General features: G+C 27.5%; 1 protein-coding gene across 15 annotated transcripts; it reads right to left on the reverse strand.

Annotated features, from left to right (window-relative positions):
* Positions 1 to 764: 764 nt before the first annotated feature.
* Positions 765 to 21,714, reverse strand: LOC141451042 (uncharacterized). Of its 15 annotated transcripts, none has more exons than XM_074122064.1 (11): positions 21,122 to 21,714; positions 20,931 to 21,035; positions 16,025 to 16,213; positions 15,579 to 15,713; positions 12,872 to 15,463; positions 12,473 to 12,628; positions 8,905 to 12,168; positions 6,674 to 8,618; positions 5,805 to 5,936; positions 3,814 to 4,743; positions 765 to 1,039 (listed from the first exon to the last, which is right to left on the reverse strand). In XM_074122064.1, the coding sequence occupies exons 8-10, from the start codon at positions 6,684 to 6,686 to the stop codon at positions 4,541 to 4,543; spliced, it is 348 nt and encodes a 115-aa protein (XP_073978165.1). In that variant the 5' UTR covers positions 6,687 to 8,618; positions 8,905 to 12,168; positions 12,473 to 12,628; positions 12,872 to 15,463; positions 15,579 to 15,713; positions 16,025 to 16,213; positions 20,931 to 21,035; positions 21,122 to 21,714; the 3' UTR covers positions 765 to 1,039; positions 3,814 to 4,540. The 15 variants fall into 15 exon arrangements, 6 of the variants coding, with proteins under 6 accessions (XP_073978165.1, XP_073978166.1, XP_073978171.1 ...); XM_074122065.1 differs by having other exon boundaries at positions 21,102 to 21,714; XM_074122070.1 differs by having other exon boundaries at positions 6,897 to 6,952; positions 7,026 to 8,618; positions 16,621 to 21,714.
* Positions 21,715 to 22,312: the final 598 nt, after the last annotated feature.

A 22,312-nucleotide genomic window follows, 5' to 3' on the forward strand; every position in this document is an offset into this window, starting at 1 on the left:
AAAAAAAAAAAATTGGCGCCCAAAGCTTTTTTCATTGCACTGCCGGCCTCCGGGCAGTGTTCTCTCGTTACAGACAACACTGTCCATCACCGGATAGTGAGCAGTAAGAAGCTCCTAGGAAGAGAGTCATCTTAGTGATGATAATGATAATTATGATGTCTAGAGGGGAAGGTATTTTTCTATTTGTCTGAAAACCTGCCTTTTTTTTCTTTTTTTTTTGTAATCATTAACATTGCATGAATCCAAGTACTTCATTTCTTCATGTAAAGCGACCATCAAAGGCAAGGGAGATGTTTCTTTTTGTTTCTGACACCGACAAATGTTTGAAGTCTTGGTCACCGTGAATAAGAAACCAAACAAATTATAATACATTTAAGCAGAAATTTTCCTTCCGAATCAAAAATTTCCTCTTAATAAACTTCTCACCAACCGACAAAAAGTTTAAATAAGCCGGAAAAAAAATGGAAACATTTTAGTTTTTCCTAAAATAATAAAAACAAGAATAAATAAAAATAGTAAATTTACTCTTTAGACATCAGATTAAACTCTGGAAACCCTAAAACGTTTCGATTTTAAAAATCTGTGGATTGAGGGGGCTGAGAATGCTTTTCATTCCAACCCCTTGAATATTGCTTACTCGGATATTGTTTTAAGATTTTTATTAAGTGCATACGGTTGATTAAAAAATTGTATTTTAATAAATAATCATTATATTATTAAATACATATGAAAATTGTTACAATTTAAACACTAATTTTGGAAAATTATTTTTTTTGTTTTTTTTTTTTTTTTCTGACATAAACATACAAAAATAATGTGCATAATAATTAGTTCATATCATGTTCATCCCAGATATGTTTGTTCAAATGTTTGTTGGCTATGTGTCGTTTAAAATTAGCTTGCCAAATACTCTTATAGGGACAATGCGGACATATATACTTAGGTTGCTGGCCGCACTCATATTTCCGATGTTTGTATAAACTATTTTCTTTTGTGTAGATTTTTGTACAGTAACAGCACTGGTACAATTGCAGGCTGCCTAAAAAAAATAATAAAGGCATTATTAGGGAATAATATAACATCAATCAATTTAATAAATACTAAAGAAAAAAATAAAACTTTCTTTTGCAAAAACATTTTGTGTTTATGAGAAGAAAAAAATAGGCAATACTTTTTAAAAATCTTACACAATTAACTTTAAGCAACGCTAATAATAGAAAAATAAAAAAAAAATACTATCTGAGAGCTTAGCATCCGCATGCATCACTATTTCGTTAAGCTCCTTCGAATTTTCCTTCCAAATAAACTTTCCTATTTTCATTCATATTAATAGTTTTGTATCAAAGTAAATAAAAGGTTTCATTTTCTTACAAATTAAATAAATCGTTACCAACCTAGAGGGTTCTTTGAATTCTTCGGACATTTTTAGCTTGTCTCAAAAAAATTCCATCCTTTTCAAAGTATAAAATTAAATCATCATCAAACTAAAGCATCTAATCAATTAAACATTGTCAATGAAATTGATTTTGATTTCAAACTGGATCAAACTTAAAGTCATATCACATTGTCATATTTTTGTACGTTGTGGGTGAATGACTTACATAAAATGTAGAGATATATTTTGGTTAAAAAGATAAAATAAATATCTTATATTCTCTCTTAAAGAAACAATTTTGTATTTTTTTACAATTTTCGGAAAGTAAGCCACTTGCCTCCATACCTACTTATAAATGTATGACAACCAATTTTATTAACAATAAGTGTATCAATAATTAAATAAAAGTTGGAATACACAAATATTTTCTTAATAAATAAATTCTAGAATACAAATAATTTACCTTAAAATAAAAAATATGTGAACAAAACTTACTTTCACAGTGAAAGTTTCACTACAATGCTCTAGGTGCTACTTATAGATAGAAAACATTTTAAACTCAAAATGCCAGAACGAATTTTCACATTAAAAAAAAATATTCAAATTTTATCTCCACAGGGATTTAGGAAAAGGCGTAGAAGGCATTTTCAAAAAGTCTCAAAACGTGAAAAAACTCATTCGTAAAAGTGCCCAATTTATGATTTTGAAATTTTCAGAAATCTCTGGATTTTAGCAAGACATTTGACTATTCTTTATAGTGTTCTACCACATATAACTGTACATCTTACTAGAAACGTTCTAATTCTATCCAAGCATTCCCTTATTGCAATGTCCTTAATAAATTTCTCAAATAAAGGTTGTGGAAGGAAAATTAATTTAAAAAAAAAAATCGTTTGAGCCATTTTTGAGAAAAGCTCGAAATATGTGAATAATCTATTCCGTGAAATGAATTTTCCTGAAATGGAATTTTTATCCATTTCGGAATTATAGAAAAGAAAGCAACAATGATATTTTTGGAAATGGTATAGAATAATGAAAGTCCAGAAAAGAAAAACTATAAATATTATTTAGAATACTACAGAAATCTGACGTACAACCTAAATGAAATAATAAAGTGTGAAAGATTATTAATTAATTAAATATATAAATGATAATATTAAATACATTAATAAATAACTAATAAATTATTAATCATAAATAACGTATTTTTAAACAATGAAATGTGAAGTTTGTAACAAATGGAACTGTATACATTTATTTCACACAAAAAACCTATGCAACTTTGTTAATCATTTAGTACGTATGCGTGATTTACATACATAATTAAAACGTTGGCTTTATGAGTGATTTTGAGTGTAGGTTGTTTTACTTAGATTAAATTCTCATCATTTATTTTTCCACAAAATTGAAATTTGAACTGTTATTATTTACTACTACTTGAATACAAGGATGATAAATAAGAATAATATCTTAAAAGTTAACAAGCTTTACATGAATGTATCACATACTTATTAATAAAAAAAACTGAGACATGAATTTTAAAAATAAAACTACTTAAAGTTAATGAATCTCAAGTATCCCGTTCATCTTTTAAACCACTTACATTATTAGAGAAGAAATGTATTCTCTCTTTTTTAACGATATACAAGTAAATAAGCAAAAAAAAAAAATCTAAATTAAGTCGAACATTGCAATAATTACATTAAACACATTTATCTAGATGTTTATTAACCATATGACGTGTAAAATTTGCATTCCTTTTACTCCTGTAAGGGCAATACGCACAGATAAAACGTGCCTCTTTTCCACATTCATATCTTTCATGTCTGAAGAGACTTTTCCGTACACTAAATTTTTTGTGGCATCTTTGACACATAAATGGTTTTGATGGATCTAAAAAATAAATAAATGTAAAAGAAATTAATAACTATTATTCGAAACGAAAAATACAAGTTTTTTTTTAACCATAAAACTAAACTTTTTAAAAACATATTATTTATAAAATTATATTTAATTATTGTGGATAAGTTTAGTTTAACTAAATTGATTACCTTCGGATAAGGAAGTCTTCAACTGATGGCAACTGCAGTTTGTATAATAGCACTAATAAAAGGCAACTATAAAAAACTGGAGATCGGAACACTCATTCGACTTTCTACTACTGAAACTCGAGAGTTTATCGTATATGTTTTTTTCAAACTCAGCATTTTAAAACATATTCAATTTCTTAAAATTAAACATTTAAATTATTCAGATTAAACAAATTTACATGATACTAAAATTACGTTTTCTAAAATTAATCAATAAAATTTTAATGAATAATTGAAACCTCCTTAAAAACACACACACATACACAGGATTGGACATTATATAGAAATCATTTTAGTAGAAGGCTGCCCATCCTATAAAAAATTCAAATTTTTGTAATATTTGCTTACCTGAAGTTATGGGATGTAAAAAGGATAAAAATGTCCATAGATTTTGACTCTCTATAAAATGTACAAAAAATCTGAAATTTCTGCGATACTTTCCGGTATCTAAGAGTAAGTAAGAGAAAATAAAAAGGAATTGAAATCACAAAAGGAGTTTTGGGTTGGCTATAAAAATAAGTATAATTAATGCCTTACAGAATATAATAATTATACTAAAACATTTAAATACAAACGGGTACTTATTTAATAAATAAATGTGAAATGAATAAGAAAACAAGTGAAAATTCCTATATTTACTAAAGAGCTTCTAAAATTTAGGCGAACTTTAAAAGAATTTAACTTTTAACTCTGTCTTTATAGAGAAATAATAAAAACTGAAATGTTTGAGCATTTTTTTTTCGTCCTGTTTAACAAATTTAAACATAATTAACAAAACTTTTTTTACGAGATACGAAACTGAAAAAAATTAGCTGTCCTATACAATTTAACTCAGTCCCAAACAAAATAATATTTCACAAATAATAGATCGTTCTGAATTTATGGTTAATTTTAATAAACGAGTTCTTAAACTTACATTATCATTTTGAATTTATTAAAATATATTTAATAAAAAATAACAAAAACAAGTAAATTGTAAATTTTAATATTTACAATTTGTCAACGTTTCTTGTTTACAATCGCGAATTAGAATGATAATGAATCTATAAAAGCATTTCTTACTTTTAATTTTTTCTCATTTATATTCGCTATTTACATACATATTTGTTAAGGTATGTTTTGTAAAAATATGCAATTTAACAAGATTTCTTCTTTTAGTCTTGAAATCACAGTGTGGACAAAGAAATTGTGGAGCCTTACCACATTCATATTTTTGGTGGAAAGTCAATGTACCACGATGTTTGTAATTTTTCCCACAGTTACGGCATTCATGTCTTCCTGTAAAATTAAAGTAAATCAGCTATCGGGAACCTTTTAAAAATAAAATAATGTAATTGATGAAATATATTCCAAGATTCAGCTCAAGAAAATATGCTTTATTCAGATAACTAAAAGAATGAATTTCTGTGATTAACTACTGTATTCATTGTCATTATGTTGTACGATACTTTCTGACAGCTTAATTCATAATTATCTTTCTCAAATCACCTTCCATTACTTTATAGTCATTATTATTTTAACATATTATAATTATGCAAAGAAAAAAAATAAATAAATAGATAATAAATTATCAAGATTATATGATAATTATAGTGTGTATCACTATGCTCTTAAAAAAATTGATGTACTTACAAATTTACAAGTACACAGTTTACGTTAGTTCATAAACTACATTTTATAAATATCGATAACGATTAAGTTCATTAATTTAAAATATAAAATTAATATTCTTAGGCAATTACAATTGATTTAAACAAATATGTTTTGTGAAAATATGACATTTTAATTGATCCTTTCTTTTACTCTTATATCCACAATGTGGACAATGAAACTGTGGATCTTTTCCACATTCATATTTCTGGTGAAAAGTCAAAGTTCCACGATGTTTGTATGTTTTTCCACAGTTCTTGCATACATGCCTCACTGCAAAATATACATAAAACATAAACTTCCCTCGAAATGCGAAATAAAACAATGTTGAAAAGAGGGAGGTCAGATAAAAAATAAATGTAAGTAGAATGCAAATTTTTTATTCTTTTACAAATTACATTATGTTTAAAAACATCTTAAAAAAAAAAAACTCCAGGGCCAAAATATACTTTAATTTAAAACTTCATCATGATAAGAAATAAAATGGACACATAACTAACTATTAATTCAATTTAGGAACATCACATTATATCTCCTTCTAACCACAGTTAAGCAAATGCAAAAAATTAAAAGAAATAATAACAAATGAAACACTGAAATATTGAATGAAAAAGGCTATTTCAATGAAATAAACAGTTAATAATTAATTAAATCTCTATGTTTAGTAAACAAATGTAATTTATAATGACCCTTTTGTTTTGCCTTATAGGAACAATGAGGACATTGAAATTGAGGTTCTTTGCCACACTCATATTTGCGGTGTGTGTATAAACCAGCTGGATACTTATATTTTTTATCACAATCCCTACATTGATATTTAGCTGAAACAAATACAAAAGTTTGAATTAGTAGAAGTGACTGATAACATTTATATTAACGTTTCCTTTTCATAATTACGTTTATAGTTAGTAACCCAAAATCTACAGTTGAAACAGTTTTTTCAGAACAAAAAAAAAAATCAGCTACTCAAGAATTTATTTCTCATACATATCTTTAGAATTCTCTATACTTAAGGGATTATTGTAACAGGAACAACGGGTAAGTCCTGTTTCTCAAGCCACTGCAGCCAGACGTGCTTCAAATAGAGAGATACTTCGCAAAATTTCTGTCATTTCTTAAAGAATCCATTCTCCAAGATCAATCATATTCAAGGTAAGTATTGAACATCTTTCATACACTTTCTAAGTGGCTGGATGTGATTGTTGAACAATGGATTGTAGATTTGGAATAAAACAACCAACAAATTGTTAATGTCTCATGAATTTGTGAATAGTTAGTTAATGATTTATTATTGATTAGGGCAACACACGTATTGGAAATTTTTCTTTCAAATTACTTCGAAGTTACTCACAAACAATAGCTTGTGATTAGATGATGCTGCGGCAAAGTGAAAATTTTGAACGTTAAAAAACGTTAAGTAAACTATTTCTGCAATATTTGATGGAAACTCTTTTTTCGCCCTGAACAAGTAAATATTCTAGTTATGTGACAAGAGTGAAAATCCCCGATTGCTAACGCTCTAATGGGCGATATATCCATAATCTAATTTGGGTCTTACCAACATACTCCATCCATACAAAGCTGCTAATCTGATGAACTTTTCAGCAGCAGGTGATCTATTCTTGAAAATGTAAATAAATGTGTATAAAAATTAACCAATTCTTTACCAACTAACCAACTGTTAAGTAGAAATTTCTATGTTTATTGATAAAGTACTGTTTGATACGGAACTTATAATTGGCTTCTTATTAACAATGTGAACAACGAAATGTTTGTTTTACCCATAAAATCGTATTTCCATCCAATCCAACGCTTTCTTTATGCTTCCATCATATGCCTGTGACAAAGCAAACTCAATTAGAATAGAAGAACAGAAAGATTATAAATATTTCATTACATCTCTTAATTACCTTGTAAGTGGTTCTGCAATCATAGAGAAATTAAAACATTAATGTAATGTGATCGTTTGCAACAAAATATAACACTATCCTATATATTAAAATAAATTTAATACAATCAGTATTATTATATACAGGGAAGAAAAATTCAGTAATAAGGAATATAGCACCAAGGTAAGATCTGCACACTTTATTTTTGTTTTGGAAGATTAATTGAAATTACAGACAATCATCATCATCACAATACATTCAGTTTTGTATTTTTCCGTACTTTATAACTACTTCTATAAGTTGGAAATTATCTGAAACAACAAAATTATCTAGAATTCATATAATTAGGATAGATTCATTAAATGTAGACTAAACGCAAAAATTCCTTGAGAAAGCTGGATTATTTTTTTGTTTATATATTTCAATTTTAAGAAGCCTTAATTTCAGTAATGGATTCTTGGATTTTGAAAAAAAAAAAAAATCTTGGAGTCATTCTAGAATTTTCTTATACTTTTGTATTTTTAATTCGACCTTCTATTATTTAATTCAACATTTCAAGAGCAAAAAAAAAGGTATAAGCAAAAAAGCAAAAAAAAATTAATAAGCTTGGAATGCAATTAGTTTATAAGGAAAATGAATCAAGAAAATTTTACTTAGAATACATTGTCGTTTTAGACAATTTCCACCCTTTCCGTTTTTAGTCACTAACTTATTTTTATTATGATTTTAAAAGACAATAAAAGAAGTGGCAAGTGTTGATTTTTTCCCTGATTCCAACCGATTTACTTGGAATGTTTTTTTTTTTTTATCCTTATGCCTAGCTTACATGGCAATGAGCTTTTTTTAATTTTTACTTGCACTCGATATATTTGGGAATAAAACGTGTTTTCTAATATTTTAAATTTCATATAAAACATTTAAAAAAATGATATATATATATATATATATATATATATATATAATAAGTTCGTTTTAAAGTTAGAGAATCCGCAGTTCGTTTTTTGAGGTACCTAAAAGTTGTTTTTAAATTTTATTCCACACATAGGTATTCATTGCTTTTTTGGATTCATTAAAAACACCGCCTATTGGCGGAACTAGTATAAAGTTTGCCTTCCACAAAAATATTAGGAAAAAGGAAATTAATAAATGAACAATATCTGTTGATGTAAAGTAAATGAGAAAAATAAGCTTAACTTCAAATTTTTAGAATTACTGTTTCAAAAAATACTCATAGTATTTCTTATGCTAGAAAAAAAGAAGATAAGACTTTTTTTTTTTTTTGTAAACTTCGAAATCCATAAAACTTATTCCTAATTTTTGAATCACAATTTAAAAAAAAAAAATTGTAAATAATTTACTAAAAGTGACACATATATGGAAATTTTGCTTGTCTAAAATTAAGTTGTACAATTTTTGAACTATCATTTGTATTAATCTTATTAGTGTACATATGAATATTGTACACATGTTTCTTCAAATCTCCTTTCCGTTTAGTCTTGTGCGAACAAACAGGACATTGAAACTGAGGTTCTTTGCCGCAATCATATTTTTGATGTGTATATAATCCAGCTCGATATTTGTATTGCTTGCCACAATCATCACAACTAAATTTACCTAAAATAAAGCGAAAAAATCTTATTAGTTTAATCCAATAATGATAAAAAAAAAACTGCAAGAAGTAATTGAAATGTCCATCGAATGTGTGTATAAAACATACATGCGATTAATAATGAAAAAAAAAACAAATTGTAAAAATTATAATAAAATTTAATAGTAAATTATAAAATTTTATGTTATCTTTTATCTTTACTTTATGCTTTCTAAATCGACAAAAAGAATGAGGTAAAGTATAAAATATGTTCCTAATTCTCAGACGAAGATTAGAAGAATCAATTCTTACCGTTACTTTGTAGTCTTGTTTAAAGAAAATCATTCAACGCGAATATATGAATGTTGGAAGATAAAGTCACGAAAATTTGTCAGCTAACCTAAAAGGAGTGGGAAGATTTTTTGTAATTCCTAGGTAGCCTTTCATACTTGGAAGAAAATGGTTGCACATATTAGCAAATCGAAGAAAATAGGAGGAGGGCATGATATAGTTCCTATAACTAAACGCACAATAATTAGAGGAGACAAGCATTCAATGAGGTAACTCCAAACTTATTACGTCCAGGTGTTGGGTAAAGAATGTCATCGTCAATAATCGATTACTATTTAGTAAATAACACCTTGCTGTTGCACAAGTTTATTTCAATAATCAGACCTATGTTTTTCTATTTCACAATAAGATATATTTTATTTATTATTGTTGAGTATAAATAAAACAATTAATATATAACAATTTAATGAATTAAAATGATATTAGTTAATAAAGAGAACTAATTAAAATGAAACAACTTCAAAACATTTTTCTTTTTTTTAAACAAACTTTATTCTTTTGTTCCCATTTTTATGTAAGAGCTTTGTTTCTGATGTTTAAGATGTATCGTAAAGTATTCCTTTCTTATCCAAAACATGTTGTATCCTCATATGTACCACAAGATTCTCCTTTCTTTTAGCTTTATGAGGACAATATGGACATTGATATTTTGGTTCTTTTCCACACTCAAATCTTTTATGCTTATATAGACTATTGCTTAAAGTGTACTCTTTTCCACACCTATCACATTTATAAATAGTTGGCTTCCAATGACCTGGAAAGGGCAAAAAAAAAAGTCAAGAATTAAGCTTATTTCCAAGAAACATTCAAGAGATAAAAAAATTTTATGGGGATAAAAATGATAAATTATATTTTTTAAGCTTAGAACATCCAATAATATAAAGCCTACTTAACCTTTGGTGTGTTGTAACAGACTACATTAATTTTATTACCAGGATTTTCAAATCCACAAGTCTCTACATTTTTACTACTTGGTCCATCGATCTAAAACAAATTCTAAATAATCAATAAAATTAACAAAAAATGGGGAAGCAGATTTACTGCATAATTTTGAAGTAAAACACTGCGTTAAACCCACAGAACAGTAATTAATATTAATTGAGCAAAGAAGAACTAAACAAAGTATGATATTTCTTTAATTTATTATTAACACAAAAAATATATTTAAATAAAAGAACGAAATTTTTGCTACATTTACAAAAAGCTAATATAGGTATTGATATAGGCATTACAATATTAAGAAAATGTAGACAAGAAATTAGCTATTTTTTTTTATTTTGTAGCGAAAATAAAAAGAATTTAATCATTTTCTGGTAATTTCTGAAAGGCGTTCAATAGAAATATTTTCTTAGCTTTCAACAATTTTCATACAACTTTTCTGAATGCTTGAATAATTACTTAACCCACTAGAAGTTAACAATAAAATAAAATAAATAAATATATAGAAACCTCATATTAATAAAAATTAACTTAATACATTAAAAACGTTTAATAATCGATATATATATATACATTTAGGGAGAAAAAATCAAATCAGATTCATATCGAAATGCCGTATTGCAATATGGCTTTTCACGTGTCCCTTAGTTTTACCCTTATAGGTGCAATTCGGTTGTGGACACTTAATTGTTGCCTCTTTACCGCATTCATACTTCCTGTGTTTATATAAACTATTCCACAATTTATACACTTTACCACACAGGTCACAAACATTTTCATTTCCTGCAAAAAGTAAAACAGTTTGATAAAATGTAATTTTAAAAATGCTATTCATCAACTTTAAAATATTATGTTTTTAAAACTTGTATAAATTAATCTTTAAGCAAAACAATGTCCAATAAAAAAATAAAAAGTAAACGGTAAAGTAAATTCAAAACGGCAGGATAAATTTCATTCACAGATGACTTAACTGAGTAAAATGTACATATATTTTTTACTTTATCTTGATAATAAGAAATAACCAAGTTAAAGAAATTAAAAAGTCTGAAAAAAGATACTATGTTAGCTTTTCAATTATTCAAGATAGGCCCTTCGACACAAATTGTTCAAAATCTATATGTTTTGAACCGATATGAACTTTAAGCGTTCCCTTCTGTTTAGCTTTGTAAGGACAATGAGGACACGAAAACTGTGGATCCTTGCCGCATTCATATCTTTTATGTAGACTTAAACTGCTCCTCAATTTGTACTTTTTCTGACAACTGTCACATTGAAATTGCTTGAAACTGTTTCCTAATAACAAATTAAAAAAAAAAAAATTAGTAATATACTGAGAACAATTCATTAAGTTGGACGTTAAGCCCCACCTGAAGAAATTGGCGATTACTTTACTAACTGAGAACACTTACAAGTCACTTATAATAAAAAAAAAAATTGTACTTAAGGGTTTGAAAGATACCACCTATTTCAAAATTTCAGTTCTCTGTGTAACAAATTAAATTTTAAAATCAAATGAAAATAGATTCCGTTTATTTTATCTTTATAACATTCATCTTCATAAAAACATGAGTGCTACTTGTGGCGGATAAAATATCTAGCGGATTTCAACAAAAGTATTTAGTCTAATTAGTTAGGTAAATTTATTTTTATAAATTATAATTCTACTCATTTAGGGTCTATATAAGTTTTAGAAATGAAATAACCTGTTGAAATATTCTAAATTTCTATTTCTCACTTTTGTTTTGTTCTTTTCGCTATTTACAAAATAACGATAACACTTGACTGCGAACGGGTACGCATAATGGTTTATTTAGAAATTTGGACGGGTTTACTTTTCTACAAAAATCAGAGGAACAGTTGATTGTGTTATACGCCTCATTATCAGGAAATAATGTGAAAAAAAGACTTATACTTTGCTTTAATTAGGTATAAGTTTATTTGGTTCTTGGATTTGTACTTAGGACAAACTATTAATTTATATATATATGTCAAGGTAATATGAAATAACTTGCAAATTCATGAAAGAGAGGCTTAAACAAGTAATTAGCTTTTTTAGCTATTCAACGCAGCCCTTCGACACCAATTGTGCAATATCCAAATCTAAATCTAAATGTTTTGAACCAATATGAACTTTAAGCGTTCCTTTCTGTTTAGCTTTGTAAGGACAATGAGGACACGAAAACTGTGGATCCTTGCCGCATTCATATCTTTTATGATGACATAAGCTAGTCCTCAATTTGTACATTTTCTGACAACCATCACATTGAAACTGCTTGAGACTGTTTCCTAACAACAAATTAAAAAAAGATTATTAGTAATATACTCCGAATACTTCCAAGATATCAAATGTTTGTTTTGGAAAATATTTACAATTCAATGAAAAATTATCCCCAAATTTTTATTCTTCAAGGTAAAAGATCCTATACGATTAAAACTTTTGCCAGTATCTCAGTACCAATACTGTTTACATAATTAGGTTTACAATCGGCAATATTTACGTAACTGATGTAAAATTATCAACACTTCTGCTTTTACTCAACTATTATCAATAACTAAGGATACAAGCTATAACATGGTAGAGTTCACTTACCTTCCCCCCCGGGCTCCTATATGCTATCTATTGTGTACATTAGCTCCCCTTAATCTGACGTTCAGGATTTGTGACTGTACGATAGAAACCTAATTCTGCAATATTAGATACCAATCTTTTATAATTTTTTATTTGTAACTGCAGAACTATGAAATCCTGCAACAAGTAAAAGATGAGATGAATAGAGGCATAAGAGAAAACTCCAAACGAACCGAATACTAAAATTAAAAATTGAATTCAAGTATTATTAAAAACAAAATGCAATAAATTAAAGTGAGCAAGATTAATTCATCAATAAGAGAAGTAGAAAATCAAATTTATTATATTTAAAATTTCACACAAAAGCAAACTGAGGTACAACAAATTAAACTCCAGAGTATTCCAAAGTAATAACAGTACCTGCACAAACTACTCTTTCAACACGTCTAAAACTTAAATAAAAAATAAATAAATGTTTTTTAACTGATGAATTAATTGGATGTTTGTTCGGCGGAGGATATAAACCTAAAAAAAAATCACTTCCATGTTTGAAACATCTTTGAAGTCCTACTTTAGCAACCTTAATGGAAGGTTTTTCTTTGCCCCCGCCACAATTGTAACATCATATAAATTAAACATAAGTATATTTTATGATATTGTTCGCAATTAACTACTTTGTTATAGTACTTTCATTTTATTAAACCATAAAGCTCTAGAGTGTAATACTTTTAGTTTGAAATTAAAATTTTATATACAAGTTTTTTCAACACAACAGCAGAATTACTACTTTTTTCAAATATTTAAACTCAACTTCAGTTTATAGAAATTAATAACTGTTAATAGGGAAAAAACTTCACAATTTCCTTTTACTTTTCTAAAATAATGTGATGCTACAATAACTAGAAGGAAGATTTTCCTAGAAGGTATCTAAAAATAAATAAATCTAAAATATTTTAGATTTTGCGATTTGACGCAATGTCCGGCAGAAGCAAAGTGGAACTATATTACCTCAAATTTCATTAATTAGATTAATTCAAGATTATTTAAATATATCCAAACGTTTTGAAAAATAAATTTGTTCTGCTAATAACAGAATTTTAGACTCTAATGTACATAAAACCTTTACATTATTATTACCACTATGATTTACAAATAAAAAAGGTTTTATTAATAATTTAATACTCTAGAAACTTTCTTCCATTATCACGATGTTTAACAGAATCCTAAATATCAAAATTTTCGAGAGGATTCCATTTATTTCCCCAAAAAAACATAAATTAAGTTAACAGTAAACAAATTTGTCACCCCAAAAATAGATGCAGATACGATTCACTCCAAGTAACTCGAAACTGTATTATTCTGATCCTGTGACTAACTGAGAGAATAATTTATTAACTCAATGTTCATCAATGTGTTACAGAAGGCTAACTGATTACCAAAGTAGAACATACATACAATTTTGTTATCAGTGTAGACCAACTATCTTATTTTTGTATATAACAATTTATTTTTCTTTTTGACAAAATTCTTACAAAGCAAGGATTAGCTTTTTATATACAAAGTATATTTAAGCTAATAATGATATTTTTATGCAATCATAAGCGCCCTAATGAGATAAATTAAATTTTAGCGATTGCAAATAAAATTAAAAAAAAAATATAATAAACTAATTCACTAATTTGTTATAACGAAACATTGCTGATGTATCCAGATGTCTTGAAGCTATATGCGCTTTCAAATTGCCATTGAGTTTACTCTTATAAGGACAATGAGGACATTTGAACTGAGGTGCTCTTCCGCAGTAATATTTTCGATGATGATTCAAACTTGTCATTGAAAGAAACCCTTTACGACAAAGGTCACATTTATGCATACTATCCGCACCTGAAATGTAAGTAAGTAAATGTAAGTAAGAAAAATAATCTTTGCTTCTTCTTAATTATTTGTTAATAGTACATTAAAAATGACTTACTATAATTAATAAAAGGGTCTTTATAGAAATAAAGAAAATAAAAAGCTTTCTAATAATAGTTAATAAGGTTTTTTAATAATAATCTTCAAAAGGAAAAGATAAGCATAAGGTTAGCTTATTTGACTTAGCTTATTTGGTTTCGAATCCAGATGTCTGCCTTTAGTTTTTCTCTTCCCAACTTACTTTCCACTCTCCGATGTGTATTTCTTGCGGCCGACAGTGCACTAAAACGGCTCCGAGTGACAATAACACCCCCAATATTGACGCGTCATATTAATTAAATAAATAAAGAATCATAAAAACGTAAATTAATAAGTGTCTTGGTGATTTGAATTATGTAGCTTTACACTTGCAAGATTTTGTTCTGTATTTACTTAATTTTTCTTTGATACAGGCATAAATTTTCTGTATAAAGTAAAATTATAGTAAGTATATCAGAGAGTTTAAATTAATGTTTCGCAAAAACCACTTTAGTTAAGATTTTTAATTAAAAACAATTTATTAAATAAAAAAGGACTTACTTTAAAAACTGTAATAAAAAAAACTCCATTTTAATAAATGTAATTAAAACTAGTGAAATAAATAAATACTTTGTACTGTTTCACTTAACATCCCTGATCTATTTGTTTAAATATTAATTAGCTATTTTTCATTGCACATAATAATTTATATTAAATAATTTGATAATAGATTAATCAATGTAACACAATAACGAAATTTAACAAAGAAAAACACAAGGCATACTGCAAAAATTTTCTTAACAGTTAGATCACATACTGTTACATCAACAATAAAATTAATATTGTACTTTTAGTTCCTTAAGTTGTCATTCAACAATTTAGTATCACCTCGGTTGACATGTTTTAATATTATATGTCTTTTTAACTGATTATTACGTTTACATCTTTGGGAACAGTAAGGGCATGCAAACATGGGTTCAACTCCACATTCATATTTCTGGTGAGCCACCATATTCCACTTGTACTTATAAGGTTTAGCACAACTAGGACAGCGGAATGTGCCAATTCTTGTTGGAGTGTCTGCAGAAAGAGAGCAAAAATATAAGTGACATGATTAAGGTATACATCTCAAAAACACTTTAAATATAATAACATTGAATTTGACCAAAATTCTTTGAATAAAATTCCTGATTACCTTTTGAGGAGGAAGTTCTAGCTGCTGACTAAGTAACATAATCTATTTTTCTGTATTTCTCTAATTAAAATCATTTCCAACGGGAAATGAAGTCATACTGTAGTTGAATCTTATATCTTCGAGCAAATCTCTATTCTTAAAAAAATATTTGTACTAAATTATTAATAAAATACTAATGATATATTAACTTTTTAGGTAATTATTTTGTAAAACACTTCAGAGAAAAACTATAGTATTCACATCCCCCAAACTGTGCTTTACTCAAATCATAAAATGGAACTGCTATGAACTTCTTTTCATCCAAAACCAATTAAATGCAAAAATAATAAAGTTGAAAGTTTCTGTAGTTTTAATTTTCACCTTTCTATAGGTTGTACTGAATAAAAAGACTGTGAAAACAAAGTAATATATATTTTTAATTAAAAAAATAAGAATTCACAACATACCATTTTAGTATTCAGATACATGTAATCTTGTCATATGTGTTTTAAGGTGTTCCTTTCTTTTACTCCTATAAGAGCAAAAGGGGCATTGAAACTGTGGCGTTTTGCCGCATTCAAATTTTTTATGATTATACAGACTAGGATAAAATCTGTAAGATCTGTAACATTTCTCGCATGAAAATCTTCTAATACCTATTAAAGAAAAAACAACTATTAGTCTTGTAATAAAGATAATTTATATTAAATAAATAATCTTGCATTGCTTAGTAAACTGTCCCCAAAAAGCAGAAAAGCAAAAGAGCAGTTTTCAAAAAAGAAAATAAACTACTAAAATTATATTAAAGTTGTAAAATACAGGAATAGTTTATCCCAATTATTGTTACAAAAAATAATTGTGTGAAATATTCAAGTGACTTTCAAGTTTTGACTCATTCATTTCCATGAGTCTCTGGATTTTTTTAAAAACACATTTACTCCAAAAAAATTTTTGTACATTTCATAGAAACGCTTAAGTAGAGTTAACAAAGCACTCTTTCACGTTCACACACTAAAATAAATTTGACTCTTGAATTTTATTTTATGTGTTAAATAAATTTTACCCATTAATTTTTTAGGAGGAATTGGACCAGCTTAATTCTTCAGGAATTCTGGCGTCCCTGCGATATATCAGTCTAATCAAATATTTGAGTTTTAAGGAACCTAAGGCGAATTTTGAACTCTTCATCACAAAAAAACACACAAAAACTCATTCCAGTAACGATTCCTACAATAAACCCAAATACATACATTGGATATACACTACAAATACCCATTTACGTCGGATAGCTTATCAAATGAGTAATTTTAGAAATCAAAGCAACCATCACCGTCCACGACACCTATTCGGTAATTATATGAAATGTCCGCCTGATATAATATGCATTTCACTTTATAAATTGAGTTTTCTAACGTAGATTTCCTAGTATGTTTAACTAAGGCAATTTGTTATTCAGCAGCTGGTAAAATGAGAAATGAATGATTATATTGCAATGCATAAAACCCAAGTCATCGAAACTTCATCCATTTTGACTGGGTATTAAAAAAAAAAGAATGAAAACGACAAACTGAACGAAAAGTACCCTATTGGAAGGGTTTGTAAAATGAACAGAAGTTTTAATGTGCAATGTTCGATAATGTATTTTATATCGATCTCATGTACTACGTTAATCAAATTCTAAAAACGAAATTTTCTCTAGTATGTCACAAATAAAATGTCGAAAAGAAAAAAATATATAAAACTAAAAGTATTAAATCAATACAGACTGCTCTGAGAGTCTGAAAGAAAAACTATTACATTGACCCTGCCTTATTTTACTATTATTTATAATAAAAATATCTTATTTTTTCTTTCACAAAATAACCTATAGATGTTGATTTTTTAAATGCTTAGACATTTTTTTTTTTTGAAAGAGAAATAAAACAAGAAATCTGTTTATTTTTGTGACACACAACATTAGCACATTATCAGATGTAATTTTCAGATTGTAATTTTTCTGAAAAAAAATAAATGGTATTAAAAACTGAAACATTTTCTAGTGGCTAACAAACTTGAGAAACCAAAGGCATTCTAATTTGAATTATTTATTGTTGTATGTCTGTAAATATGTTACATTCTTATTTGTTGACGTTAAGATTACTGCTTAAAATAATATTCTCTAACATTTTGGCAGTCTAAAGATGCTTAATTGATTAGATAATATACAATAATCCTCTAATAAGTCTATTTCTAAGTTAAAAAATCACAATAAAAATTGACTAGAAATAATGTCATTTAAACTCACAATAATCGTACAAAAATAAAAAAAAATAAAAATTACAATTTTATATTTTAATAAAGAGAATGATTTTATAGGCGTACCCAGAAAAAGGGTTTAGTGGCTGAACTACAAAACTTAAATCCATCAGATGTGCATTCTAAACATACACCTTTTAATCTAAAATTGGAAATAAGTTTAGATTAGGTTACATTCTTTGAAGGTTGTCAATTCAGTCGGTACTAAAAATCTGGGGATTAGTTGAACCTCTACTTACAGCACCTAGAAAGGGATCCTGAATAAAGCTCGTAGTCACTAGCTTTTCTACCTCAAAGATCTGAACTCTCAGCCACAACCGCCCTATCACACAGACTCAATGCACACCTTCTTTCGACAAACCCCTACAGTCTACCCGTAAATTGCTCATGAGAAGCATATTTCTACACAGTTTTCGAGGTATGAATCATAATTTGGATTAATGTCGTGCTTTCTCAGAAAAACTCGTCTTCTCTCTTCTTTTTTTCTTGAAAAGTCCGAAAATCATATAAAGATAAACAGGAAGTAACTGCCCAATTAATACTGTTTATTTTATAGTTGAAAGTGATCAGGTTGCCTATTACTTTATAAACATATTTTCAGAAACACATTTAGAAAGTAGTAGTGTTATATCCTGCATGCTGAATGAAATGGATAAATAATAGTAATATGTTTTCTGTTTAACCATCCCCCTGGGGGAAAAACTCTGGGAGCGCCTGAACAAATTCATGAAACTTATAATTAAGTTAAAACTTTTGTAAATAAATAAATTAATAACTATCAGTCTGAAATTAAATAATTCAAAAAATAGATACAGTATTTAAATATTTGTAGCAAAATTTGGTAAAGTTCTATGATTACTATTATTTCTTCTTTGGTGCAACAAACAGATGTGCCTCTTGAGATTGCTCTTATATTTCCCTACATATGAACAATATGGACATTGTAATGAAGGCTCTTTTCCACAATCATACTTTACATGTTGTACTAGAGTTCCTTTATGTTTATATGATTTATTACAAATGGAACAGACAAATCTGAAGCCTTCCATTCGGTACCGAACTGCAACAAAATATTAAAACATAGTTAAGAGAATTTAAATAAAAACAAATATCATACTATTAATGTACAAAATATCATAACTTGTTTACCTGTTTTAGTATTCTGAATTGAAGATAAAGTTCATACTAAATCAATTCTCATCTACTACTTAAATTACATGCGACTACACTTATATTACCTTATCCTACTTTGATTGTCTCAAAGTAATGATACTGCCCCCAAAAAAACTGCACATTCTTGCAATAGTTAACGAATTTTTTGAAATTGTATTGTTCATTATTTTTGGTGAATGATTCATTAATCCAAAATGTTAACAATATCAATCATAAGATTTCATTTTTTTTTTGCCAAGAGTTGATAATAAGTCACGACAGAAGACCGTGCTGTGTCATACTTAAAAGACTCTCTTACTCCGATTCTCAGACACAAACACATTTTTTATAATTCAAAAAGGAACATTTGACTCAATCGCGAGATTTCCTATTAATGGGTTTAAGAAAAAACAAAATTAAGTAAATAGAAATACTCTCACGATCAGTAACAAACAATTTACTCTAAAATCATCTACAATAACAAGTTTCCATACATTATTTTGATAATTTTTTCAAATGCCTCATAATATCAGTATGTTTATTAACATAATGCCTATTTAGAGAACTTTTGTGTTTACATGCAAAACTACACTGATTGCAATGAAATGTAGGCTGTTTTCCACATTCATATTTCTGATGTTGCACTAAATTGCCTTTATATTTGTAGCTTTTATGGCACACATGGCAGCGAAATGTTTTTTCAGTTTCCTCTAATATGTATGCTGTAACATTAAAAAAAAAAGCTATATAAAGGTAATGTTAGTAATTAAGAACTTCCATCATTTATACAATTTAAAAAATATATATTTACTTAATATTTTTAACTTAAGAAAAATTTACTGACCTATTATAATCGAGTACAATCAATTTTCGTTTATGCTTCTTTGCAGTCATAAAGTAACTATTTTCATTCTTGATGTTCAAATACATTTCTAAAAAGTAAAACTTTCTAGCGATTGTCACTTACTTTGATTCTTAAATTCTTCAAACTCGAAAATTTTAAAAAATACCTAATTTTATACTAACATTATACTTCTTTTTGAACTAGATCCTAAATATGTAAAGTATGAAAAATTGCTCAAGAGATTCATTTGCAAACTGAACATCTTGCATTCGCGTAAGCTAGTTTCAAGGTGTCATTTGTCCTCACAATTGAATGATTATCTATAGTAGAACGTACTGTGATCACGCATTATTAGTGGCTTAACCCATTTGAAGTTATATAGCAAATTCCTTTTTGTTTTAACCAAAGTCAATGATTTTTAAGAACACTTGATAATTAATGCTTGCAATCAATTCTCTGTACAATCAATTTTATACTGGAGAGCTCTTTTCGTTTACCTACTTGAATGCCTACTTACGTATGGTTGATTTTACATTGTTAATTTATTTAATTATCGAAAATTAAGTACTAATTAAATCGACGTCTTAATGATACATTCAGAGAATTTCAACTTTGCATGTTTAAGTACTTTTTAGTGTATAGTTTTATTAAGCAATTTTGAATTTTATATTCTGCACATTATCAAAAATATATCTAATAAAATAAATTCTGAATTTTTATTCGTTGCAACATTTGGATGGGGCAAAGAGACAATTTTCTTTAAGAGATAATTTATTTGATGTTTCTGGTGTCTTTTTTAGGAACTGTAAATTAATAAATAATACTAACTATATACTGTTAAACTGAAATGTGATTTTAAATCAGGGATGGGAAACATTGTTACTTAGAGAGCCACTTTTTTTTAACTTTTAGTCAGGCTGAAGGCCACATAAAGATCTAATACAGAACATTAAAAGATATTATATAGGCACAAAAATTGATGTTTAACCAAAATGGAACATAAATATCTATTATCTGTTAATTAAGTTGATAATTGTTTAGAAATTTTGAAATATTTTATTAAAGTAATTTTTTTTTTGAACCTGATTGTAGAGCTCAGGGTCATTTTGAGGATCCAGGTTTTCTTGTGGCCCGCCAGTCATGCTTTGTCCACACCAGTCGCTTCTATTACTGTAACTACCTGAAATCTAACTTTACTAGATAAATAATAAAAATAATAGTTAAGCAAATCAATGCAAGTGTAATGTATGTACATTCAATATTTAGAGATAACCTTAAGAGCAATTTTCAATGAAATCACAAAAAAAGTGAAAACATCCATTCAGTTAAGTTCCGGTAGAATGATTTTTAACAATCTTGGGATTTTTAGAACACATTTAATTTCTGTAAACAGTAAACAAGTGGTAGGACCGCGAAATACACTAAAATAGCAATTCAGTAGGAAGCCCACACAACCTCTCTCTATTAAGGTGTACATAATTGGATTTTTCACGAAATGTTTCAAAAAAACGTAACATTTCTAGATGTGAGCAGTAGGTATACTAGGTTTTAAGAACATCTTGAAAAAGAGATAACTTCTGTAAGTAACATAATGTGCTTTTGGTTGACTGCTAACTTTCCGTCAGGTTAAGTGAAATATAAACTTGATCTTCCAGCGCCTTTTCGTTATAGACCAGAGTTCACTCAACTAATAATATACATTCACAGAACTTGTATTATAGTTTTTTTTTGTAATGAAGTATTTTATTCCGATCTAATTATAAACTTTGTACGAGGAGAGCAAACTACTACAAAAAACAAAAACATAATAATTATTAATATTAATTCTCAAATAATAGTTTTGAGCATTTTATTAATAAACAAAACAAAATCATAATAAAATTCCAGGCGAATGTCTAGTAAAATGGTGCCTTGTCAGAGAACTTTTATGTTTACAAGAAAATGAACACAGTCGACAATGAAAAGTAGGTTCTTTCCCGCATTCCAGTCTTTTATGCCTCTTAAGATTCTCCTTGTACTTGTAGCTGCTGCCACAAATAGGACAAATGAACTGCCTTTTTCCTGAAAGACGCGATACTAAATTAGCATTATAATAATTTACATAATTTCAAAGATTGTGAGAGTATTTATAATTTTATTAATAAATAGCATCGCAAACCTTTTTAAAAGAGATATATTTATAACTAAGACTGAGGATTTAAATTATTAATTTAAAAAAATAATAATAATAGTAACAATATTTAGAACTATCACTAATGCACCAAAAAAATCCTGAAGCGGTAAAAAATGAAATAAGAGTGGCTTAAGTAAATTAAATTTTGAGAAACCTGACTCAGGAAACTGCAGTAGGATAGGTGAAGAACTCATGAGGTTCCTGGTGCCAACGACTCCTGATTTGGAGCGCCTTAAAATATAAAAAATTAAGTGTTTTACTTACATATTGGGACTAAGTAATATAGTAAGC

The sequence above is a fragment of the Rhodnius prolixus genome, unplaced genomic scaffold, assembly GCF_049639745.1.
Source record: "Rhodnius prolixus isolate KJV_2025 unplaced genomic scaffold, Rpr scaffold_1, whole genome shotgun sequence".
NCBI classification, from domain to species: domain Eukaryota; kingdom Metazoa; phylum Arthropoda; class Insecta; order Hemiptera; family Reduviidae; genus Rhodnius; species Rhodnius prolixus.